The 27,201-nt window shown below is 35.9% G+C and overlaps 1 protein-coding gene across 4 annotated transcripts; it reads left to right on the top strand.

Moving 5' to 3' along the window:
- Positions 1 to 9: 9 nt before the first annotated feature.
- Positions 10 to 22,708, top strand: ZNF800 (zinc finger protein 800). 4 transcript variants are annotated; one of them, XM_035021046.1, is made up of 6 exons: positions 10 to 582; positions 1,059 to 1,177; positions 6,480 to 6,575; positions 15,571 to 15,714; positions 17,821 to 19,513; positions 20,749 to 22,708. In XM_035021046.1, coding segments are annotated over exons 2-6 (1,995 nt in total). In that variant the 5' UTR covers positions 10 to 582; positions 1,059 to 1,116; the 3' UTR covers positions 20,750 to 22,708. The 4 variants fall into 4 exon arrangements, with proteins under 4 accessions (XP_034876937.1, XP_034876935.1, XP_034876938.1 ...); XM_035021044.1 differs by having other exon boundaries at positions 17,821 to 22,708; XM_035021045.1 differs by lacking the exon at positions 10 to 582 and adding an exon at positions 925 to 942 and having other exon boundaries at positions 17,821 to 22,708.
- The last annotated feature ends 4,493 nt before the right edge of the window (positions 22,709 to 27,201 follow it).

Genomic DNA, 27,201 nt, shown 5'->3' with positions numbered 1-27,201 from the left:
CAGGCTCTTCGGGGAGGGGGAGACAGAGAAAGAGAGAGACTGACTTAATAAAGTTTCCTGAAACAACAACTACTACCAAAAAAGGCCCAAGGTGGGGGGGAACCCCCATTCTTCCCCGCCCCTCTCCAAAAGCCTGAGGGACCGTTGCAGGTGGAGCGGCGCTTCGGGGGGAGCCGGGCTCCGGCGGGCAGCCGTTGCCCCGGCGAGGGGCGCCCAGGTCCTGCCCGCTCCGGTTCCGGCTCCTTCGGTGGCGGCGGCGGCTTCTGCGGGGCGGTTCCTCCTGTCAACTGCCTGCGCCCGCGCGCCGCCCGCCCGCCCAGCTCCACAGCGCGGAGGGACGCCGTGAGCCGCCGCCGCCGTCGCCGTCGCCTCGGGCCGCGGAGGGACGTGGTGAGCTGTGGCGCTTCCGCGTCAGCGGCGGCGGGGACTCTTTGGGAGCGCGTCGGGCCCGAACCCCGGTTCCCTTCGCGTGGTGTGCCGAGCCTGCGCCAGGTGGGGCCCGAAGCCGCCTCCCACGCCAGGCTGTCCCTGCGGCTGCCCGGCCTGCCTGCCTTCCTTCCGCCTGCCCGCCCTAGGAGTTAAGTAAGTTGGGCGCACTTGGTTATGGGTACGGGGGCTCCGCCGCGGAGACCCCAACGCACGTGCGTGGCGGGAGGGCGCGGCGAGGGCCGGCCGCCGGCGGGAGCCGCACCTCGACCGCCCCTGTCGCCGCGCCCGCCGCTCCGCGGGCCCCGGCGCCGGCCGTGCCCGCCGCGCTCCGCGCCTCCGTCTCCGCGCGCGCCCGCCCGGGCCGGCGAGGCCGCTGCCGCCCGCGCAGCCGGCCAGGCCCTCGCCTTGCGCTGCGCGCCCCAGGCTGCGTTTCCGGGTCGGGCGATGAACCTGTGCGGGAGTTTGGGCTGCAGAAGCCTCCGTGCGTTTTTCTTTTTTAGGTTCTAGAGGAAGGTACGGGTCCGTGGAGGGAAAACGGAGGGCGGGTGGAGGGAACGTATCTGGAAAACAGAGCCAGAGCCCCCCCAGGAAGTTCAGGGTGAGTGACGGGTTTGTGCTTCTTTCAACAGCCAAGCCGCAATGAAGAGCTTCTTACAGTGAAAGGAAAGTCGGTCTCGCCCACTGAAAATGCCTTTAAGGGACAAATACTGTCAGACTGACCACCATCATCACGGATGCTGTGAACCAGGTATACTCCTTTCTCCTCCAGTTTACTTTGCCCTCCGTCAGAGCCACTCTGCCTTGTGTTTTCCTCCCAGTTTTCTTTTCCTCCTGCCCAAGAAGTCATTTCTAAGTAAGCAGCCTGTAATTTTCCCCAGCATAAAACTAGTTATGAAGCTAAAAGCTTGTACAAACAAGAGGTCTCCCCTGCTTGATCCCTTAAAAAAAGTACTGCAAGTGTCACCTTCAGTCTTTTCCACAAGATCAATCACTCAGTCCCTTTTCCTTCTTTCGAGGTAGCCTGCAGTTAGTAGTATACCCCCGTGTCCTTTGAATGTTTAAAACTGAAGACAGGGAAGAAAATAGGTAGCTGAATGCTAGTATGTCTTCGTGAAAGTGGATTCATTTAAACTTTTAAAAATTAAGTTTCTTACGCATGTTTATTAGGGAATAGTGGTTAAAGCCTAAAAATGAGTTTAGTTGGGCTAAAAAAGTTTGTTAAACGCAGCTTGTTGGAACAATCAGGTTTTGCTGACTGCAACCTTTAAAAATTTTCTTGCACAGAATATATTGTATTGCAAAATAAAAAATCTGGTTATTCAGGTAGAATACATAAGTATTTTTAGGATAGTTTATTCAGTAGAACTGTTTTTATTTGGATTTATGGAATGAAAAAGTTCCTTTTTCGAGTCTCTTGAATATTAGAAAACTTTAATCTGATAAATGTGGTATATAAACTTGAGTTTTTCTAGTTATCAGAAGCTTGATGAGTTTTGTCACAAACATTTAGAGGTACAACTTGGAAACATTGAATACATATGTCACTAAACCAAACAAAGGCTATTCTATTCTAGTTTAAAGGCAGGTGTTTATCATTATTTTTGACCTAAAAGTTATTAGGACTCTTTATGTTTTTGCTTTTTTTTTTTTTTTTTTTGTTGGGAGTATGTTAACTGCTCTAATGTACTTGGTTTTGTCACAGTAGAGTTCAAGTAGAGAACTTTTTAGACTAATGAGAAAAAATGGCAGTGGTAAAGAAGAAGAACTCCCATTTTCAGAAAACTTTGATACACATGAGAAAAAATTTGTACTATGGCCCTATCTCCCCACTGGTTTACTGGAAATCAGTCATAACTTACCTCTGCTAATAATATAGTCCCAGGATGGATCCAGTTTCTGTTCAACTGCCCATGACCTATTTTCAGCACCCCTGCATACTGCATATTTTGTGTATTTTGTGTGTCATTTATACTTTATCAAATATTGAATGGAGTTAGTTTTGAAGTAGAAGGCTGTGAATGCCTTTTATACTTGTGTTCCACTGACCTTTTATTCTAGTTTTTTATTTGAGAACATTTCAAGTCATTTAAATTGAATTAGTTAATGAAATCATTTTAAATAAAACTACTTACTTAGGAAGAAGTTAATGTGTTCATTTATTTCTTTATTTCTTTGGCAAATTATTATTGAGCACCTATTAGGTGCTAGGCACTGTCCAAGGCAATGGGCATGTAAGTTGTGAACAAAACTGATGAGGTCATTCCCTCATAAAACTTTTGAGTGGGAAGAAATAGACAAGTAAATAAATAATTTGTGACCATAGCTTAGTGTATTCTGATAATTAAAGTTTTCTAGAGACTTTAATGTCTTTTTAAGGATGTTTTTCAGAGTTGAACTTTTTAATATGTATTGGAACTTCTTTGCTTTTTTTCTCCCTCATTAACAAGAAATCCTATAAGTTGCATTAATTTTAAAAATTAAACTTTCTTTTACCAGAAACTTCTTCAGTGCAGTTTATTTTTCAGACTACCAGATCATAAGTAGTTCATGTTTCTTTGCTTCTTAGCTAGAATTAAACACTTTCTGAAGATTAGTTCGGTGGAAAGCTAGAAGTTTGTTAACTTATAGAATAGTTAATTGTCATTATTTCAGAGGAAGGTTAGTCCTGTGTGGGAGGATATTTTCAGTACTGCGAGGAATATGTTAGGTTAGTTTTTAAAAGAGGATGTCTTTAGATGGAGGGAAGAAGATGGCATGCTGTTTGAGAAATTCTTTTAATGGGCAATCATCAGAGGTCTAGCCCCTTTTGAATCATGAATAGTGGGGCTGGTCCCTGAGCAGTGTGTTCCTGAGGAGGCCTTGATAGGATGGGTCAATTTGTAGTGAAGGGTGGTGATAGAAGCCTGTCGGTGTATGTAAAGTACTTTCTTAGTTATGTTTGAAGACTGTTTCTTACAGAACCTTTCAAACATTCAAAAGTAGAGAGAATGGTGTAAGGAACCTGTTGTAAGCATCACACAACTCAACACGTCAATACATGGACAATCTCTTTTCGTCTCTATTCTCCCTTCTGCACAGTTCTGTTGTCCACCCTCCTACTACTTCCCTACCCTCTATTATTTGTAAGTAAATCCCAGACATCATAAGCAGAAATTTATTTTAAGGGGCTTTTTTTTACGGTAGGAGAGACTATTAACAAAAGTAGGTATTTGATTCTGGGATGTGTGTTCTTGGAAGGATGTAAAGACAGATGTTAACTTCTGAGGGTTTGGGTGTTTTGATTGGAGGACGATGATGGCTTTTTTCCTAATGGTCGTGTAAACTGATCTTGGGAGGGATGATAGGGTATATGAGAGGAAACTTTTATAAAATACTAATATATAAAGTTTTTTAGGGTTGAGAGTATGTTTTCAAATGAAGAATCATTTTTTTTTTTTTTTTTTACAGTGGTAACTACACAGATCTCTATGCTAAGTGGATGTGTCCATGGATAACTAAGCTAACTCTGGGGTTATTTTGAATGGTGTCTCAGGCTGTTGATGTGTCTAGTGGTAGCAGTGTTCTGAAGGTGATTAGGTAACAAAATTTTGCTGCAGCTTTGAAATCGGATGTTCTCATGTGGAAATGGAAGCTGGCGTATTAAAGAAAGTTTTCTGGAGCATTTTTAAATGAGGAAAGGGGACTCTAAGGACAAGTTTCCATTTTTCTCCATATCCCTCCCTTAGTCATTACTTTTTTTTTTTTTAATTTTCCCTTTCTAGAATTCTTGCTACTTATAGAGCCAAACCTTGTTGCTTTTAGTTCTTTACAATTGTACATTTTCTACCCTCTCTTATTTTTTTTATAAACAGTCATCAGTTGTTTTGTACAAATAGTGAAAAGAGATCCATCTAATCCAAATAAATGGTATCATCAGTCTATTTACAAACTTCTGCTATTGCATCTTTAAAGGATTGAATTCTACTTCTCTTTGATTTTGGAAACAGTTTTTCAGTTTTTGGTGTCAGAAAGCAATTGATTTGTACATGATGATGGTGGTGGCAGTGGTGGTGGTGGTGGTGGTGATAGAACATTTATTGAACATATATCCCAGGCTCTGTTTAACCAGTTTACCTGCATTAGCTCATTTAATCCTCATACAACCCTATGATTTAGATACTTTTATTATCCCCATTTTAGAGATGAGAAAGAGATCAGAGAGTTTGATTTGCCTTAGTTGTATCTAGTAAATGTCAGAAAAAAAATTCAGTGTAGTAAGTCCAGGTCTGGAGTCTTTATATTTTTAATCGCTGCAGGTAGTGCCAATGTCAGATGTTCTCAAAATGAGTTGTGGGTGTGTGCATGTTCTTAATTCATTTAAAATTCTCCTCTAACGTATGTCTTAAAATTGGGAACGTTGTACTTAATAAGATGACTTGGTCCTGAGACAGTTCCTCCCACTTGTGTACACTGAGCACAAGACTTGAAGCCTTAACAGAGAATCTAAGGCTGTGTCTATACACATAGGAGAGCAGCTTTAGCTTCCTTATCAGAAAGCTAAATGCTGCCCAAGACCAGGTCCTGAAGCAGTAGCAGCACACATTTATTGATGTAATCCTCCTTATTTTCCCACAGAGTGGATGATCCTGGGTTAAGATAGTAATAGTTGAGTAGAACATTATAACATATTGAAAAAAGTGAATTAAAGTGACTGGTTTTTCTCTACCAAAAACCATTTCTTTATTTGGTATCTGATGGAAAAACTTCTCCTTTTCAGTTACCTTGTTTCATATCATCATAATCTAATTTATTATATAATTATACTGTGAATCTGAGAATTTTTTTTTTTTAAATTTTTATTTATTTGACAGGGAGAGAGACAGCGAGAGAGGGAACACAAACAGGGGGAGTGGGAGAGGGAGAAGCAGGCTCCCCGCAGAGCAGGGAGCCCGATGTGGGACTCGATCCCAGGACCCTGGGATCATGACCTGAGCCGAAGGCAGATACTTAACGACTGAGCCACCCAGGCTCCCCGAATCTGAGAATTTTGGAAAGCAAACCTCTCTATATGAAAATGAAAATTTTTATTTTTAAAGTGGAATATTATTTTTACTTATTATAAAAGTGTGTGTGTGTGTATTTTAACATGCACACTTCTAAAAGCCCAGGCTCTGAAGCACTAGCGAAGTATGAGACTGAAAATTAAAATCACCCCGTAAAGTCCACCCTGACAGAACCCTTGTTTTGTTGGTATTCCACCAGACTTTTGTGTTTATATTAGTGTCTGTACATACACACACATAAACATTAAATTTCTTTCTTTCTGTACCTATTGAAATATATATTAATATAAGTGAAATCATATTCTTTAACCTGTTTTTGTTGCTCAACAATCTATTATTGACATCCTTTGTTGTTGGTACATGTAGATCTAGATCATGTAGATCTAGCTCATGCTTTCTAACAGCCGTGAAGGATTCTGTTGTAGGGATATTTCATAGTTTATTTAGTCTGGTTCCTATTGAGAGATTTTTAAGTTGTTTGAAATTTTTTCTTTCTTATTTACAGTGCTGCAGAGTGCTGCAGTGAACATTCTTGAACATCTGTCATTCGGCACTTCACTAGTTCTTTCCTTAGGCAGTGAGTGGTTTTTGAGTTTTGCTCTCATAATTGCCCAGAGAGCTGTACTAGATTGTCCAGAGGGTTCTGGAATGGTTTATGAGATGTGGCTAGGACATCATTGCCCTAGAATTTTGATTAAATATAGAGGGTCCTCTTCAAGGGGAATAAAAAGGCAAACATGACGAATATGTAGTAAATAATACCAAAATAGTAAATTTTTGCATTTGAAGCCTTAAGTAGCTTTAATTTAGCCTTGAATTGAGAATAATTTTAGTTATTTTTGTTCCCATTATTTCATTTTGCCTTACAAAGATGATGGTGAAGTATATACGAACAAGTGTGATTATCATTAACATGATTGTAGCAAACCATTGTTTTACTTCAATAGTAAATGATTTAAATAACCCTTTTTTTGTGGGGATTGGGGTGGGTGTTTGTCTTCCATGTAGTTTATATCCTGGAACCTGGAGATGCTCCTTTGTTACAGCAACCACTACAGACATCCAAATCTGGTATTCAACAAATAATTGAGTGCTTTCGATCAGGTATGAATGTTTTAGGATGTATTTTTCAATCTTCACATAATAGTTAAAAACTACCTAGAAATCCTTAGAATTAATTGTTAAAAAATATTAAAATGTATACATTGGTTTTATAGAATACTTTTAATTGTCATATTTTTAAAAAGTGATGAATAAATATTGACTTGATCTAGATTCTTTGTCAGTACTATATATTATATATTAATATAGAAATAAAATTATTTAGTATGATTTACAGAAATATATGTGGTATCTTTATTAGTAATGTGCCTCTTCTTAACAATTTATTGTTATTTTTTGGCATATCTTTGTAAACCCTCAATGGGCACTAGTATCTTATACTGGGTCTTTATAAGCATTGGCAGAGTAGATTATTTATTCAGAATGTCTGAGATGTCACTTGTTCTAGATTAATTACTTTATCGTCTCTGTTTATGTGACTCACCTTCTCCTGCCTAACCCTGGAGTTTCAACATCTTTGATAGAGCACAAGACAGGAAAAATACTCCAGTCCCTGGTCTCTTTGGATACATTTGTTTAGCTTTACTTTCTATTAGATTATTATAACAATTGCATGTATAATAATGTGCAGTTGCAGTCCAGTGCTTTAAAATAGGTGTTGCTTACTACATATATATGACTGAGAACTGCTGGAACTCCTTTCTCAGTAAAATCTTAGGTTGCTGTGATTCTTATGATCCACTTATCCACCTTTTGTAGATTTGTCTTCTCTGACATTGCAGACTGTTGAGTCAGATATAAATAAGCAAACACACATGATTGATGGGACACCTAACTGATGGAAACTTAAATGATTAGAATATCTTTTGTTATTATTCTAAAGCTTACTATTTTAATGAAAAATTTCTGAGATTAAAAGGAAAAGGTATTTATATGTAACCACTTGTTTTGTATTGATAAATGCTTTGAGGTGCTTGTTTTTAAGTCATTGTAAAGAGAAATAGTATATATTTGCTTTATTTTAGGATCTAAGAAATAGATTGCTCCTTAATCTGAAATAAAAATTGTTTTTATTTCTGACTTTTTGAGATCTGTTTCTTGGATTTTTAATCTATAGTCCTCATGGCATTGCTTTTATGTATATTTAATTCAGTAAGTATTGAGTGTATACCCATGCCTTGCTCATGTTGAATGGTGGTATAACCTATTTTAGGATGTTTTTTGTTGTTTTTATTTTTGATAGTTGCCCTTCATTAACAGAAGTAACTGATAGGTCAGGTTTTCCTATGATAAATACAATTAAAATTTTACTTACTAGGGGCAGTATTTATAATATATTTCTGGCATAATGGAAGAATGGTTAGTTTCTGGTCATAGTAAGAGTTTTTTTAGCTACTTTTAGTAGATAATTCTTTTTGTTCTTTCTCATGGAAATGAAGGTAGTAGCTTTTCACATTTAGTTATGTTCTTTGCTTTAGTTATTTTTTTCTTTTCTTTTTTTTTTTAAGAGAGGGAGAGAGAGGGGCGGGAGGGGGAGAGAATCTTAAGCAGGCTTCACACCCAGTGTGGAGGCGGATGCGGGGCTCAATCTCACGACCTTGAGATCATGACGTGAGCTGAAATCAAGAGTCAAAGCTTAACTGACTGAACCACCCAGGCACCCCTATAGGTTTCTTTTTTAAAATCCAAAATTTGGAATGAATAAGATTATTTTATACTACTTCACTTTATTATAGTGTTATTTGATTAAGAAGTTAGAATTGGTTCATCATAAATGCTTTGTCTTGTAAAATATACTTTTTCAAGAAGATCCTGTTCTCAAAATCCGTGTTTAACTTTGGAAGATGAATATTTAGAAATGATATTAATTGTTTTCCTTTTGCACTGTGCTCATGTCTGTTTTCTGTATTTCCTATTTCCTTACAATCTAAAGAAAAGGGTCTGTGAAATGGGTAAAATGTTCTTTTTTAAATGTCCCCTTCTGACCTTTCAAATTCAAATTTGCCTTCTGAGTTATGTTTTATTTAGGTAAATTCTGAAAATACTATAAATTTAACTCTGAGTACCCAATAATTTAAATTAGAAGTGATTTAGAAATATGCTTAGCAGGACAAAGAACTTACTTTGGATTTAAAAAAAGGAATTCTTTTACTTTGTTAATGTGTCTCAGAACTAAGCAATTTTAATTTCCTCAAGATTATAATCTCTTATATATCTGTGTAATCTAAAGTTTGCTAAGGTAGTTCTTTAGCACTGAAGTATCCAAGCCCTGGCTGACTGAAACTTTGGGAGGATAGAATGGAAGTTTTGGCCACATGACTTAGGGACGAAGATCCATTCTTACCCCTAAGTTCTTCCTGGTCCCATTCTACTCCCAACCACACCTTCAATGACTCATTCCTTTCTAGACTCTTTCCATTATAGCTGGGTCACACACATTGCATTTAAAGAACTCTTTGAAGTCTATGCTTTTGCTCTTGTTAACCTATAGAGGCCAAGTCAGGTGGGACATTAGTAATGTGTTAGGATATCTAGCTTAATCTTTAAGCTCAGATAGTTGTCTTCAGCTACTGTATCATTTCTAAGTGACTCACCTCCTGTCTACACTGGGCTGTCTATGACCTGGTATTAATTCCTGCCCAAGCTGGAAGTTCCTAAAAGGCTGAGGAAGGAGTTAACTCATTTTTTTAGGTCTACCAGCCCCACATGTGCTGTACTAACTGCTTGATCAGTTTGACTTGTTCTCTTTGCTTCACATTTCAGTTTTTGCTTTGGACTGTTTTTCTGTTTTTAAATGATAACTCTTTCTTGACCTCTGATAATCTTTTTATTTCTGGCTGCTTCATTTGTAAATTAATTTGAATAGATTTTTCTTTTTGGAATTAAGTAATATTCCTATATTGGAATAAGTAATATTATTGAATTAAGTCATAAGTGCCTGTGGTTTAAAAATAAAAAGGAAGTATAAAAGGATATATAAAAATACAAAAATAAGTCTCTTTGCTCAGGCAGCCACTGCTACATGATTTGTGGGTCTTCTTCCAGAGACCCTATGTACATATACAAGCATATATCCCTCACTTTTTTCCCCAGTATGAACGGTAGCTGAGTCTGCACACTGTTACGTATTTTTGCTTTATTAACAGTACATTTCACTGTTGTTTGACATTTGTCCATAGAGAAATACCTCATTTTTTTTTTAGAAGGCTGCCTATTTTGCTCCAACCTACAGATTTTGTACTCTTGACATCCCTGATGGTTGGATGACTTTGAGACATGCTGTTTGCTCTGTATCCCTGGCTTCTGATACTATCTTGACTGGGCCCTGCCTTTTGCTAGAGCGCTGCCTTAGCTCTGTTAATCCTTCTAGGATCACATCTGTGATTTGGTGTCTTCAAATTTCTCTCCTTTTTATTGACACTTTTATTTTAGCTTCCTTTCTTCCTGACTTCTCTCCCTGAACTGAAACAGAATTGTAAGTAACAACAACAAAAAAGGTGTACTTCCACGAGACATTTATTAAAATCGATTTAATTGAGCTTAATATTCTTTCTTAGTCTCTTAATCTTCTGGTGGAGGCAAAGGAGCTATTGAATGCCCTAAGATTAGAAACAGAAAAATGGGGAGAAAAGAGAAGGATAATTATTTAGTCTGGTATTCAAAACTGGTCTTTCATGTGAAGTTGACATCGTTTTTTTGAAACCTTGAAATATATTGTAAAAAGATAATATATAATTATCTGTCTATAAAATACTGCTATGTGCAAGGAAGGGCATCTTTTCTGACTCTTAGGGAGGAGTAAATGGTAGTGAAAAATGAGAATTAGCTTTGTGTTGTATTTGCTCTTGTCATTATCATCTTGGGCTTGGTCATTTAACATCTTAGAAGAGTTGTTTGTTTCGTTTTGGTTTTGTACTGTTTAAAACAACATTACCTGCATTTAGTGTAAGCTGTTCCTGGATGGCGATGCCTCAGTCCTGACTCGGTAGACAAAAACTTAGGATGGAAATGTGATTTATCAGAGATACATAAGATAAGAGAGTGTTATATGATATGGGTTTTGTTTTTGGTTATTACACAACAATAGTAGGAAGTTTAAAATCAGACTAGATATTTTTTGGATGAATAAGACAGATGTAGATTTGTTTGATTTGTTGTTCTTACATTCTTCTCAAAGAATGTCATCTGAGGCTATGTTCCTAGAAGAGCAGACATTTATATTAGTCTGGGAACTTCTTAAGGGCACAGATCAGATCCTTCACTCCCATGTTTCCAGTGAATAGCATTGCAACCTCATATTTAATAGGTGTTCAATAAATGTTTGTGAGACTAAACTTAAAGATTCACCAAGTAGGCACTAGAATAATTTTATTCTGCTTCTAAATTTATTGTAGTATGTGGCAGTGTTCCATAATTAACCTAGTAATTTTTTTAAAGGATTTTATTTATTCATTTGAGAGAGAGAGAGAGCGCACAAGCAGGGGGAGAGGCAGAGGGAGAGGGAGAAGCAGACTCCCGCTGAGCAGGGAGCCCGATGCAGGACTCAATCCCAGAACCCTGAGATCATGACCTGAGCCGAAGGCAGACACTTAACCATCTGAGCCACCCAGGTGCCCCTAACTTAGTAATTTTTTAAACCAACTCTTGCAGGTGGTTTTAAGAAAGCAATTTAAATTTTCTTAAGTTTTCCCTATTTTTTAACCTTTAAGAACTTTTGTTAAGGGGTGATCAGTTAGAAATTTCCTTCATATACTGGCCTTGGAAATCAGTTTTGACAGGAGTTACAGATTTGCTTGCAGTGTTGAGATGATACTGTGTTTAAACAGTCATGCTAAAAATGATTGAGCTCATGTGTGAATCATCATAAAGCAAGCAGTATACCATTTAAAAATCATTATTGCTACAACTTAAAATGGTCATTGACCAACATATCCATATATTAAGGAAAAAATGAAAGCTTATCTTTGGCACAGAAGAGTTAGAATTAATATCACATCATGTAAAGTGATTGCCATCCATCCTAATGTAAAACTGAATACTGATTCCTTTAAAAAAAAATCTTGTAAACATTTTTCTCAGTACATACAATGTATTTGATATTAAGGAATAGCACATGACTAAACCCTTGATGAGGTTTAGGTAATTTTTACTGAGCACCTATTATGAGAATCTGAAATATTCACTAATTAGTTAATTTCTAGGCATCAAAAGCCTTACCCTTAGTGGGCTGTGTTTTTTTTTTTGAAAGATACTGATTAATGATCTATGTAATCAGTAAACAGTGATTTCTAAGATAGTTTTAAAACCCAGGGCAAGAAAAAGTTACTAATATAGGAAAAGGAATAATTAGTAGTAAGATTGCATGGGTCTCTTTCAGGATCCAGGGCAGTGGAAGAACTTAATGTTGCTGTCTAGATGACCATGTCTGTTGTCTCAGGTGATGAAAGTTTTAGCTATTGACAGAGGCGCTGTTGATTGGCTGTGTCTAATTGTTCGTAAGCAAAGCAGTCACAAAATGGTAGCTGACGAGACCATTATGACCACATGGGAAAAACAACAACACCTTAAATGGTAACTAAAACTAACTTAGGGAAAAACTTCTATTGTCCGTATTTATGGAATGGGCAACATCTTATTTTTCTCATTTGTAAATTGTATAAGTTGAATTAGAAAATCTTTGAGGTCTCTTTTTTGACTTACCAGGCAACTTTATATAGACTAAAAAAAAAATCTAATTTATAGAGAACGTTTCCTTAAACATAAAGCTGTCTAGTATGTCATTTAGCAAACTTCAATCAGGCATAGTCCTGAGGGCTGGGAATATAGTGGGTGAGCATTAAAGGTATCTTCTCTGTCCTTTTAGAGCTTCCAGTTTAATGGGATTACAGAAAAATAATTAATTACAAGATAGTGGGATAATATAGTATGGATGTATAGGGTGCTGTGGGAGTAGGGGTGAAGAATTCGTAACAAAAAACAGGAATCAGAAGGCTTCCTGGGGGATGCGACTTCTAACCTGGATTTTTTTTTTTTTTTTTTAAAGATTTTTTTTATTTGAGAGAGGGGGGGAGGGAGGGGGGGGAGGGGGGGGGGGGGGGGGGGGAGTCAGAGGGAGAAGCGGACTTCTCACTGAGCAGGGAGCAAGACGCAGGACTCGATCCTGGGACTCACCATCCTGGGACTTGATCCTGGGACTTGATCCTGGGACTCCGGGATTGTGACCTGAGCCAAAGGCAGTCGCTTAACCAACTGAACCACCCAGGTGCCCCGGAGTTTGAAGGATTACTAGAAGTGAGCCAGACCAGGGAAGTGGGAGATTGTTATAGACAGGAAAAAAAAAACATAGGTGAAGGCCTGGAAAGTGAGAGAGAGAGAGAGAAACAATTTGGTGAACCCGTGGCTCTGAAAGAAATTTGATGTACCTGCATCAGCACAACTGTGCTTGTATGTGTGTATGTGTATGTGTAGGTGGGGTGCGGTGGGGGAAGCATTTGTGAATGATAAGATTGATGAGTTAAGGTTAGAGCCAGAGATTTTTTTAGGGGGATGCTATTGGAAACGAATATACACTCTGCTGAGTATAACTAGTTCTATAACTAGGACTAAAGAGTATCTCTCTGTATAGATTTTTAAATTTTTAATTAATTTTTATGGTTGAGAGAACCTGGTGGACAAAGTGAGATCTCTGATTTAGGGATGCAGTCTTACATTTTTAGCAGTAACTGTTTTTTATGTATAACCTCATACTTTCTATTTAAATATTCAATTGAGGGCGCCTGGGTGGCTCAGTTGGTTAGCGACTGCCTTCAGCTCAGGTCATGATCCTGGAGTCCCGGGATCGAGTCCCGCATCGGGCTTCCTGCTCGGCAGGGAGTCTGCTTCTCCCTCTGACCCTCCTCCCTCTCATGCTCTTTGTCTCTCATTCTCTCTCTCTCAAATAAATAAATAAAATCTTTAAAAAAAAAATAAATCTTCAGTTGAGTTCTTAAGTTAAATGTAGTTCAGCTTGTTTTTGCATTCCTCTTCAATCTTTTTTGACTATCTTTAAAGGCAGAATTGAATCTTTAGTATGGGTCTGGCAGGTATTTCAATTTAGAATTAAAGTGTGCAAAATTTTCTATGTTTTCTTCTTACTGGTGCTACACTTAACTATACTCGGGAATTATATGTAGATATGTTAGAGAGGTTATCTAATATATTTCACATTTAAGCATTTTTTTTTTCTATCTTAAAATTGATTTTCCCTATATACTCACTTTATGGATCAAAACCTTATCAGAATCTATTCCCTTTCACGTTGGTTATAAAAGTTGGAGGTTATGGCGAGTAAAGTAATACTGAATTTTTCTAAAGCTGTCTTTGACGTTGAATAAAGATTTTTATTTATTTTAAAAAATAAAATATTTTTGTCATCAGTCTACCTCTCATAGTTTGTCAGTCACTTAGGAGATGAACTATGAACTAAACATGTTAGCAGTCTGTTGCCAGTATATTTTGTTACGTGAAGTGGACTAAGAAAGTGCGTGTGTGTGTGTGTTTGTGTGTATGAATTTACTTTTATATAAAGAATAATACTCAGGCTGTCCTTTGAATCTTTTTAAGTTTATGTTTTCTGATTTTGTGGTAATATGGTTTAGTGCAGTAAACCATTGATTTGGATTTGAGAAATGGTGGAGATGATTTCATTATATTTTTTCCCAGTAGAAATCCAGATGTGTAATTTAATTTTTCTGGGATTTAGGTTCGTATTTTCTTTCATGATTCTCTAAGATAGGTTTGGTTTGGTTTGTTCATTTTACAAGATGGATAGTATAGTGTGTTTACTCTTTAGTAGTCCCAGAGCTTAACAGAGTGTCAAGTACCTGTGGCATGATGGAAGATAGATAGTTTTAAAGTTTTTTTCAGGACACATTTGTTTTTTCCTCTTGAAGTCAATATTATTAGCATCTTTTTTATTTGAGGAAATTAAAGGCTAATTAATTAGTAAAGCATGGCAGATCAATTTTGTCTATTTATCTGTGGCAAAAACCTGTAGGAAATAATGATAAAAGATCTTCTATTTGTGTTTTATTCCTGGTGGATGTTTTTATTTTAAAGATTGGATGCTCAATGCCATTTATTTTTTTTCCTGCCTTTTGATCTTCTGTCATAATGCTTAGATTCCCTATATCAGTGGCATTTCTTCAACTAATCTTTATTGAGCATTGCTAGAGCTGAATACTTTGTAGTTATAAATAAGACAGGTTTGGTCTTGGCTGCTTTGGAGTTTATAATCTAGTGGGGAAGACAGGCTTTAAATTAGTTTAAACTGTAAACTATCAATATTTAATTAATTGCACTTGGAGTGAGTTTTTGAGGGAGAAAGGCTTTGAATAAATTTATAGTGGTATCAAGAGGCCTAAGCAAAATTCAAATTATGGATAAGGATTCTCTACTCTGACACTCAATGACCATAATTCCATGTTGGCCCAGAACCTGAAGTAATTTGAGCTGAGTTTAAAGAAAAGTCACAGGCAATCTTGTGACACAGTTTTGACTTTTTTTAAGGAATCAGGGGAAAACATATTACAGAACTCCATGTTCATGTCTTAATGCAGAAGGGAGCTATAGGAACCAGCCAGAAACTTTGGCAAGGAGTAAGGGGTTGGGGGGGAGGGGCATGTTTAATTCTTCTTTCCCCTTCCAGATCTATTGAATCAGAATCTCTAGAGGTGGGTCATGTACATCTTTATTCCCAGTTTATTGTGATGATCAGCCAGGTGTTGGAACCACTGTTGGGATATTCTAAGAATTGATTGGCTGCTGAATTAGAAAAAGAATATCAATTTTAGCTGTCATAATATCCAGATGATGATAGAATTTTACTTAGAATTTAGTTTATAACTTAGTTCTGAATACAAATGGTGGAAATTGGCAATGCCTGTATTTTGTTTGCAAAGTGTAATTGCACTTTGGATTGTCAACAGTGGTTGCCCAGTTTAAAAATGTACGTTAAAGTTACCTTTTGTGTTAAGTTTTATTTTCTTTTTTCCTTTAGGAACTAAACAACTTAAGCACATTTTATTAAAAGACGTGGACACTATTTTTGAATGTAAATTATGCCGCAGTCTCTTCAGAGGATTACCAAATTTAATTACCCATAAAAAATTCTACTGCCCACCAAGTCTCCAGATGGATGACAGTAAGTTTTATTCATATGTTCAGTTATACATTTTATAGTTAAGTATTCTTATACTGCAGCTGGACGTTTGTGTTAAAATGGTATCAATAATTTAATGATGGGGAATAAAATTAAATATTAGACTTAATGTTCATTTTCTTAGGTACTTTCATATTTTTTACTTGGGTTTTTCTAAAGATATATGAGGTTCGATTTATGAGTATATTTATTTATATTAAGATATTGGCTATTGTTTTTGAATGTTTATATGGACCATATAGTTTATATTCAGGATTTGTCTAAGTTAAAATATGAGTGCTTTAAAGGGGGTATTGGTATTTTTCATTTTTACTTCTTTTAACAACTTGTTACATATGACTGATAATTTACTAAGATTATCCTTAAGTGAGAAGGTTAGAGCAAAGAATGAGTAAATGAGTTGATTTCTTGGGGATGGTGAAGAGCATTAAAAAATATTAACCTTTCTATTTTTTTCTGGGTCTTGATTTGAAGATCAGTTTTGTTCGCAGTGAAATTTATTTATAACTCAATCATTTTATCAGAAATGAGACTGTGTTATAGGCCGGCTTGAGATCTGAAGTAGCTTTATGTGATGAAGGCAGGTTGTAGGCTAATAAAGTCTTCGTGGAACCGTATGTTGGCTTAAGTATATTGCCTCTGTATGATTAAGTTAGCAGTATATGTAATGGTATTACTTTCTTGCTTTAAAGAACTGATATAAATTCCTTAAAATATTTTAATAAGTAATAGGTTACTTTCATTATTTCTTGTTCAGGGGTTTAACTCTTTGTGGACTTAAAAATTACAGAACTTATTTTGTCAGTTTGATACTATAGTTGCATTGTGGAGTTTGTGCACTTTTCAACTTAACTTTTTTGGGATGGAAATGAAATGAAAACTCCAAATATCAAAAGTACTACTTAATTACTAGCATGAAGCTGATTTAAAGTATACTATAGGACATAGTTGAAATAAAAATTTCATTTTTGGAAATCTTTCCTGGTACTGTTAGATCTTATTATACTTGTTTTTATCATTGAGATATAAATGAAAAGGCAGTCTGTAGGGATTAGTTTCAAATCTGATCTTTTAATAAAGTACTAGTAGAAAACTCGTTATATTTCTGGTAGTTATTCTTGTTTTTAGTGTAGAGTTGACTTTTAGAAATATAAATAAATGGATTTGTTGGATTATTGTATACCTTTCTTGGCAATACTCATTCTAGAAATACTTCTGTGAAAGTGTTATCCTTATAAACACTACTTTATCCCTTTTACATGGGAAGATTACTAGAAGAGCAATAATGAATCATTAATCTTGTTTTCTAAATATCAGATTTGATGCTGTGTTTGTAGCTAGATTTTAGAATTGTATGTGGAAGCATAACTAGTGTTAGGTAAATCTGGTATAGTAGGAATATTTGGTTGCCTATAGGGGATGAATTATTGCACAAGTAAATAAAACTAGCTCTGTTTTTGGAATAAATCTATAGTTTTTAATCACTTGTTTGAATGGGATGGTATCATGTTGAGAAGCCCTGTAATAGCAAACACTTGTCTACATGTCATTCATATTTATATCCTACAGATCTTTTTCATTTCCATAAGATCTTTAAGTGTCCCTCTCTACAAGTAGATTAGGTTATTATGGATTAAGTTAATACGAATGCTGTTATATTTTCTAAAAAAAGAATCCTTTTTATATATAATAGTACATTCTTCATGATGTTTTATCCATCTTCAGTTATGAGAACTTTGATATGCCTTTGCTAGGCTGAAAATTTTAGACTAAAAATTTGAAATATTGTTTTTAATTGTTTAGGACACTCATGTGCTTATATATTTGGTATTAAGGGCACTTAGGAGTGGAAGTAGCTCTTCAGATTGCATTTATTCCTTAACATTTGTGTACATTGATGAGATTTTAAATTAATTTTAGTTTAATTAATTCTAGTTTTAAAATACGGAAAAGTAGATAATGCTCTTCTAAAAATAAATATAAACCAGTAATAAATTTTAAAGTAGAGGTTCATAATACATTTTTAAATTTTAGAGAGCTAGAGCAGGCACATTATTTCAGATTAAAATGTTGTTTTTTCCTTAACAGACCTTCCTGATGTAAATGATAAACAAAGCCAAGCCATAAACGATCTCCTAGAAGCCATATATCCAAGTGTGGACAAGCGAGAATATATTATTAAGCTAGAACCCATAGAAACTAATCAAAATGCAGTGTTTCAGTATATTTCAAGGACTGATAATCCTACTGAAGTCACAGAGTCAAGCAGTACTCCTGAACAGACCGAAGTTCAAATACAGGAAACCAGCACTGAACAGTCTAAAACAGTACCAGTTACAGATACAGAGGTGGAAACTGTAGAGCCCCCTCCTGTTGAGATTGTTGCAGATGAAGTTGCACCTACATCTGATGAGCAACCTCAGGAATCACAGCCTGACTTGGAAACTTCTGACAATTCTGATTTTGGTCACCAGTTGATATGTTGTCTTTGTAGAAAAGAATTCAATTCCAGACGAGGTGTTCGTCGTCACATTCGAAAAGTACACAAGAAAAAGATGGAAGAACTAAAAAAGTACATTGAAACGCGAAAGAATCCAAACCAGTCCTCTAAAGGACGCAGTAAGAATGTTCTAGTTCCAATAAGTAGGAGTTGTCCAGTATGTTGTAAATCATTTGCTACAAAAGCGAATGTAAGGAGGCATTTTGATGAAGTTCATAGAGGACTAAGGAGGGATTCAATTACTCCTGATATAGCAACAAAGCCTGGGCAACCTTTGTTCCTGGATTCTGTTTCTCCTAAAAAATCTTTTAAGACTCGAAAACAAAAGTCGTCTTCAAAGGCTGAATACAATTTAACTGCATGCAAATGCCTTCTTTGCAAGAGGAAATATAGTTCACAAATAATGCTTAAAAGACATATGCAAATTGTCCACAAGATAACTCTTTCTGGAACAAACTCTAAAAGAGAGAAAGGCCCTAATAATACTGCCAGCAGTTCAGAAATAAAAGTTAAAGTTGAACCAGCAGATTCTGTAGAATCTTCACCCCCTTCCATTACCCATTCTCCACAGAATGAATTAAAGGGAACAAATCATTCAAATGAAAAAAAGAACACACCGGCAGCACAGAAAAATAAAGTTAAACAAGACTCTGAAAGCCCTAAATCAACTAGTCCTTCTGCTGCAGGTGGCCAGCAAAAAACCAGGAAACCAAAACTTTCAGCTGGCTTTGACTTTAAGCAACTTTACTGTAAACTTTGTAAACGTCAGTTTACTTCCAAACAGAACTTGACTAAACACATTGAGTTGCACACAGATGGGAATAACATTTATGTTAAATTCTACAAGTGTCCTCTTTGCACTTATGAAACTCGTCGGAAGCGTGATGTGATACGACATATAACTGTGGTTCATAAAAAGTCATCCCGCTATCTTGGGAAAATAACAGCCAGTTTAGAGATCAGAGCTATAAAGAAGCCCATTGATTTTGTTCTAAATAAAGTGGCAAAAAGAGGCCCTTCGAGGGATGAGGCAAAACATAGTGATTCAAAACATGATGGCACTTCTAACTCTCCTAGTAAAAAGTATGAAGTAGCTGACGTTGGTATTGAAGTAAAAGTCACAAAAAACTTTTCTCTTCACAGATGCAATAAATGTGGAAAGGCATTTGCCAAAAAGACTTATCTTGAACATCATAAGAAAACTCATAAGGCAAATGCTTCCAATTCACCTGAAGGAAACAAAACCAAAGGCCGAAGTACAAGATCTAAGGCTCTTGTCTGGTGAGGAACAGTTACAGAGTTTTGCTTTTTTCCCCCCATCGAACTAAAAAAATCATTTGACCATAATTTATAGCTGGTTCCATTTTTAACACGTTTGCTTCCATATATCTTATGGCAATGGGAACTGCAAGAGTAATGTGCATATTGCATTTACCTCTTCAGTGACCTTTATTCCAGTGGCTTGGGAACAAAAGTTAACTTCAGAACTTATCTTTCACAGGACAATGCAATATAGTTGTAGGTAGATGGCACAGGGTCAGTGCTTTCCTCCCAGTGTTGTAAAATATATACATTTATATTGGCTTATGTTTACAGTAGAAGTCTTCTGTTTAACTAACTTTGCACAGGTTTAATTCGGTTTAGTGACCTAGTCTACTAATTAATACATTGTAGAAAAAGTGGAATATATTAGAATGAATTTGTGAAGGCTATAATTAGAGGAAGAAAGTCTTTTGAGGCACTGTAATTATTGTAAAAATTAATCTGTGATGGCTAAATAAAGTGCTGCACTCAGAAAAAAAAATCCCCAAATTGAATTTAGAACAATTAGCATTTATTATTTACATTTAACATAGTGCTTCCAGTCAAAGGGGAAACTTTATAGACAAAAGTTTGGATTTTTTTTTTTTCCTTCTCCTTGGGAGTATGCGTTAGTTACTGTTTTTAGTTTTGATCTGTGGAAAAAGTGAATATATAGGTTTCAAATCTTACTTTTCCATTTTGTTTTAAATAGACTTTTTGTGATCATTTCAACATAGTTAATATTATTAAGTAGGGCTTTTTTTTTGTTTTTGTTTTGTTTTGGTTTTTTGTGGTTGTGCGTTGTAAGAAAAGGAAAATCCCTATTGGGAAGAAAGAAAAAAATTTTACTTTTTTAGAAGGTTTTGGAATGTAGATTTTTAAAATGCAATATAAAATAAGGATAGACTTCCTATACTTGTTTTTGCAAGTCTCTATATTTTTAAAAGTTTACCTTCAGTACCTGTTTCCCTGCATTAAGGCATTTAATATATTTAATTAGTATTAAATTAGTTTTGGATTCAGGTTTTAAAGCAGTATACTTAGTTTGAGTGCTGAGTAGGTTAAATGTTGTGGTTTGAGTATCCCACATTTTTTATTTGTGTGGAAACTTGAGATGAAACCATCCTTTAGAAGTCATTTACTATTGTGTAATTTTAAAAACAAGGTTTTATTGGTAAACTCAAAAGTGTTCATTTATTCCCATTTCTCCTCAGATAACTTCAAGTGATGTACGAAAAGGTTTGGAGTTCATTTTTGTGGAAAGACTTTAAATTGGTGTTAGAACCACTAAACGTCTTCAAATGGTACTATGAGAAAAAAAAGGAAAAACAATTTCATAAATATTCGACTGTAACTGCTGTTTTCTGACTAAAATAATAACCATCTAACCACTTGTTTCTAAGGCACTGCCTCTCCCAGCACTTTCAAGTAGCTGTGACATTACCTATTGTCATCACAGTCCATCAGCTAACCACCCTTGACCTTGTGCATTTGGTCTACAGTTTCTACAAAAACGTTGCAAAGTTTGTTTTCCAAACAATTTGTTGATTAAAGCGATCAACAACCTGAAGAATATATATCACCACTGGTGATTTTTAATTGACAAAAAGACTATATCTTAGTGATTTTAGTTTTGTTTCACTTTATTTGGCAAAATTTTCATCTGGATTGTACAGATATATTTCCTAGTGAGTGTATGTTAGGACCAAAAGAGAAATTAGTATCAACATATTATAAATATTTAGCCTACTAAATATTTGTAATTATTCTTACATTCATTTATTTCTCACTTGTTCTCCAGCACTTAAATGTTTGAAAGTTTCATTCTAAAATATATACTACAGGAAAGTTCCAGTTCATTTTCATCCATGGATCATTACCCTTTTTATTTGTAAACATCTGAGGTTTTTATGAAAATTAAGCATTCCCCTTTTTTTCTTTAAATTTTATACAAAGCACTTTAATAATAGATGCAACTTAATTTTTCAGTTTCTTTTTTTTTTTAAGACTACACGTTTACTAATGTTAATATGAAGGTAGTAAATAGCTTACTGATATTTTATGGATGCAGACAATCCATGCACAACGACTTCTTATGATATTAGTTTGTTTCTTTAAATATTGCTAAAAAAGGAAAATGGGAGTGAAACCCTGAATTTTGTCTCCCAAGTAAAATCTTTGACTACTTTAGATGATATTTGATTCCTACTGTAAAATTTGGAAAATAATGAATTCTTGTCCATTTTTGTAATCAAGATTTTAGGAAAAACAGAAGTACATCTATCTTTATGAAATATTGGGCAGGTTTTTGTGTATCAATATTTTGTACTTTTTAGGGAATATTTTATTTTTTAGTAATTTTTGTCAAATTATAATTTTAAAAGGTACAGCAGAGAATATACCATGTTTTTATATAGGTTCACACCTGTACTTAGGAGGGACCCTGTCCATCTATATACTTTTTGTATAAAATTTTAAAATGTTGAAGATCCACAAGGTCATAATAAAATGCTTCTATAGCTAGAAAAACATTTACCCTTCCCAGTGCTTTGCACTAAAATATACTGTGAAAGGAAAGTAGAAAGACTGTAACTGTTGCTGGAAATGTTCTATATTGAATGTACATGCTCTTGTTGGAAAAATGTACTATATGTGATGGAAATAAACCAGACTCAAAGTTATTTCAGCTAAATGTGCTTCAACAAAGGTGCATTGGTTGAAACGTAAATGTTTTATCAAATTTAAGTTTATTCAGTGACTATGAGCAGCTACACTTGAATTTTACCCTGATAGTTTTATTTTTAAGAATTAGAGTGATAATTTCTCTTTAATTTAAAAACAGATTTACTTTTCCACATATGGAAAACTTGTACTTATAGATCTAACTTTAATGATTAATAGCATAATATATTTAGGGAACTAAATGTGTAGGTGGTATTTCATTTATAAACCATCTTCATTAGTTGCACATTATTAAATCTGTATGTTTGACTTTTGCAAGGTGTTATCTTTTATGCATTCTTACACACAAGACATATTCCAAAGATATTTTCCAGACTTAAGTGCCTACAACCAGTGAAAAGATACGAGTATTCCTAAAAAGCTGGGGTGGCTCTTTGCTGTAGCCTCTCATCTGCATGTCAGCCTCTTGCTCTCTACTTTACTTTTTAAATACTGTAGGGAAAAAAAGAAAAATAGCCTGATGTGGGTGGAGGGGAGCCCAATTGCTAGAGTTCCTTTACTGCAGCTCACGTATTTCCACAGTACCATTCACAGTTTGTCTCCTCTGTCATAACTCCAGGGCCATAGAGTGGGAATTTAGAAGGCAGTATTGAGGATTCCAAGGACTGTCAAAAGGTTTCATCTGGGTCATAGAGGAAAAAATAGCACTATGTCAGGATGTGTCTGTCTAATTTAGAATTGCCTGGAGAGAGTAGGAATATGTTATCATAGTAGACAAATTAATGGATTATGGCAGACGAGTTAGAGGCTAAACCAGGACAAGTTTAGAAAGGTAGGATGAACAAGTAAGAAGTTACTAGAAATTCTTTGTTCTTCCTATTTCTTTCTGGTCTTCATCCTTACTTTTTGGTTTTATTTTGACTTCATGAGCTCTGTCTTCTCAGAGGGCTTAGGCCTGAGGCTCTTAAGGTTTTATATTAAAACCTATTTCGAGCTACAAATTATATCTACCTTTGTTATTTGATCAATTAAGTTTTCCTATAGAATACAACTCATCTTGTTTCCTGAGATACCTTCCACACCTAAGTGCAGTGGAAGAGGAGAAACAATAAAAAGTATGGCTTGCATTTCAACTTCATAAGTTTGGATAGTGCAAGGGAGAGCTGCATGGCTGACACTGGGCAAGTGTTCAGTATAACTTAGAGATATACCTTCAATGCATAATAACCTTTTTTGCTGTTGTTTTGTTCATGTCTCTCTTTTTTCCCCTCTTTCCTCCCTACTTCAGGAAGAAAAGTTTCTTCTTGAAGAATATATATATTCTTGCAGAATATATAAATTACCCATCCTTAATTTTTGGCCTACTTTTGTAGATAGCTAAGTTTTTGGTCGACACAGATTGCTGGTATTATTGAAAAGTCCCCCCCCCCTTTTTTTTAGGAATATGTAATACTGCTTTATGATCTATAGGCTGTTCTACTCAGTTTGCTTTAAAGAGCCTATGGATGCAGTAGCAGGGAGTTTTGTGGTTTTGCTATGGTTTTAGACTGTGGGTATGGACAGAGGAGTTTCTCAAAAGGTGTTATGGCAAGAAGGTGTGGAGGTAGAGAGAGGCATGAGTGGGTATCATTTCCTGTTGTGAAGTTGCAAAAGATCTTTTCAGATAACATGACCACTGAAAAATGCTTCTTAAACTTTAGAAATTAGATTTCCAGGTTTCCTGGAAATATTCTACATCCTTAGGAGTTTTAGAAGCTACCTTTTTAATGGAATCTGAAGATTACCAGGATTCTGATTTAGCTGTGGCTCTCATAGTCAGTCAGAAGCCGAGCTCCAAGATATGGGCAGTATGATGTTGGCTCTTCTGTTGGACAAAATCCTTCTGTACCCTGTGCTATTTTTTCCTTCTCTGACTTTAACCAACTGAGCCACCCAGGCGCCCCTTTTTTTTTTTTTTTTTTTAAAGATTTTATTTATTTATTTGAGAGAGAGAATGAGAGAGAGAGAGCATGAGAGGGGGAAGGTCAGAGAGAGAAGCAGACTCCCTGCCTACCTTCTCTGACTTTAAAAAGCTAACAGAAACCTCAGGATTGGAAAGGAGTAAGGATCAGTGATCCTTTTTTTTTTCTAAGATTTTTATTTATTTATTCATGAGAGACAGAGAGAGAGGCAGAGGGAGAAGCAGGCTCCCAAGGAGCAGAGAGCCCGATGCGGGACTCGATCCCAGGACCCTGGGATCATGACCTGAGCCGAAGGCAGACGCTTAACCATCTGAGCCACCCAGGCGCCCAGATCAGCAATCTTAAGAATGGCTATTACTTGTTTGGTTTCTAAGACATTAGGCGCATGATAGAATGCTGCTCACCTGCAGTTATTTTGGCTTTTCTAACTTTGAACTTCATTCCTCCTCTCTCTTAGAATTTTTCTGTACCATTTTACCCTGAGTTCTCTTTTGAATTTCTGGCTCTTTCCTTTTTTCTCTTCTGGTTAATTAACAGAGATCATTAGTACCAAGATAGCCAAAATGTTTTTTGAGAAGGTAAGAGGGTAGAAAGTCAGCTCATTTCTTCCTGAATCTTTATCACTCTTAAATTCTGTTTGTGGGTTTATTATTTATTTTTGAACTGCTGCTTCTGCATGTATTCACTACTACCACACCACAAGCAGAGGGGAACATAATGACGACCATAGTTGTGTCTGGTTGGGAAAATGCCCAAAGTTGGAGGTTTTGCTGTTTGTGTCCACTCAGCAGAGTTAATTTGCTTGATTGTGTATATTTGAAGTCAGGGACTGTGTCTTGATAATTTTGTTTAGTGCCTAGCACATTTTCATGTATACCCAGGCACTTCAAATAAAAACTTGATAATGATATTAAAGTAAGTGATAGCCTTTTCCATCTTAAAATTGTGCTGTCATATATTTTGAGACTTTGGGTCTTAATTTCATAAACTTTTATTACCTCCATGTTGATTTTACTTACTTTAGAAAATGCTATCAGTACCAAAATGAGAGTTTGTCATAATAAACAGAACTCTTAGTATTAGATAGTAATAATGAACATTCATGGAGTGCTTACTGTATGCCAAGCTCTCTGCTAATCCTTTCCATGCATAATGCCCCTCATCTACCAAGAAGATCCACCAGTAAAATCTGCCAGTAAGAACTGTTACTTCATTATCTCTGTTTTATAGAATAGGAAGTTGAAGCTTAGAGAAGTTCAGTGATTTACTTAAGATCACTTAGCTAGTAAATTACAGAATTGAGACTTGACACTAGATCTGACTACAAAGCATGTGCTCTTAATCAGTGGGCATTACTTTTTTTTTTTTTTTTTTTGCACATTTTACCATTTGCAAAGCACATTTGCTCTATTACCTTATTGGCAGCTTGGTGTAATGATCTGGAGCTAGATTAGTTGGTGAAATTTTTGACCCACACATTATTTCCTGTGTGACTACAAGTTACTTAAACATTCTGTGCCCTAGTTACCTCACCTATGAAAGGGGATAATATTTACCTCATAGGGTTCTGAGGATAAAATGAAAAGTACATGTAAAATATTTAGAGTAGTGTTCGGCATGTTACAATAAATGTTAGATATGGTTACTGTAAGTGATTTTCATGGCATTTTAAAATGTGTAATTTTTTTTATTACCACTTAAAGTTTAGATTGAAGGGGCGCATTAGAAGAGAGAACTTTATTGTTACACATCAGATTTTAACTGCTGCTGTGTATTTAATTGGGGTAATGAAGACACTTAACTGTTTTATTATTTGCTGTCAATTTTCTCCTGATCAGGTACTACTAGTTTACCATTCTTACTCACACTTTTCATTTATCTTGAAAAAGGTATTAGGTAGTTGTAAGCACATTCATTTTGAGTTAGGCTTTATTTTTATGGTTACTTCCCAGAACAACCCCTCTGTCTTAAAATTCTCATTAGTATCTTCCCTATCACATGAATATTTTATTTTTGGTCATGTGCAGAATATTGACATGGAACAAATATAAACTGAGTAACATAGCTGAAATGTTTCTATAAAACAAAAGTGTATGTGCAGTACTAGTTCAAAGAAAGCTTCAGTTACGGAACTAGTGGATTCTTAGGGGAAGCACGATTTGGGCCAGGTCAGGAATTTCGTTGGTAAATGTGTCATGAAGAGATAAGAAGTGGTGCTTTTTCAAGAGTCTTGCCACTGGTAGTCATTAGTGGCAGTATTCCGGATTTCAGCTGAGGCCCAAATACTGTTAGCTTCTCTGCTGAGAGGTTTTACCCACACACCTGACTGTTCTTGATTTTGCTTTTTTAACAATTAGGTAATAAAAATTTTAGTATTTAGGGACTTGTATAATTTGCAACATCAGAAAACCTTTGTCCCTAGGTTTGGATGAACCTTCCTATTCTGAACTTCAGATCAAGTGCTGGGCTTCCAACACCCGTGTTGTGTGGCTTTTTAGTGATTTTGATACTCAAATACTTGCGCCGGGTATCTGGAGCATATTCCTGTCTCACGAAACACTATAATGTTTAAGGAATAGAATGATGTGCTTGAAAAAACAGCCAAACCAAAATAAACCAAAACAACCCTCACCCTGAATGCTTGAGCAGTAATAACTTGCAACCTGTCTGGGTGTCCCTGCTTTATATAATCTCATAACATTTTCAATACAAGAGTGTGTAATGATGTTATGTCCAGAGGAAAAGTTATTACACCAAAATGAACCCCAAGTGCATGGAACTGTTTTTACAACTCAGGTTTTGAATATTGGTTTTTAATCTCTTCTATCTGTGGGATTATCCTGAAAATAAATTAGCTCTGAGAAATGGAACTGTGGCTTTTAGTCAGACTTTCTTTCTAAGCTGTGCAAAAGTATTTTTTAAAGTAGCTGAGACTCTTGCATAGATTGCTGCTTTGGTAGACCTGAACCCCAAAATACCTGTTAGTTGTGACTGGTAGCACTTATTTTGGATAGAAAGGAAAAG

The sequence above is a fragment of the Mirounga leonina genome, unplaced genomic scaffold (assembly GCF_011800145.1).
Source record: "Mirounga leonina isolate KUSES-001 unplaced genomic scaffold, KU_Mleo_1.0 Mir_174, whole genome shotgun sequence".
Taxonomy (NCBI): domain Eukaryota; kingdom Metazoa; phylum Chordata; class Mammalia; order Carnivora; family Phocidae; genus Mirounga; species Mirounga leonina.
Note: the sequence above shows the minus strand (reverse complement) of the source record. Positions and strands in the feature narration are given on the sequence as shown.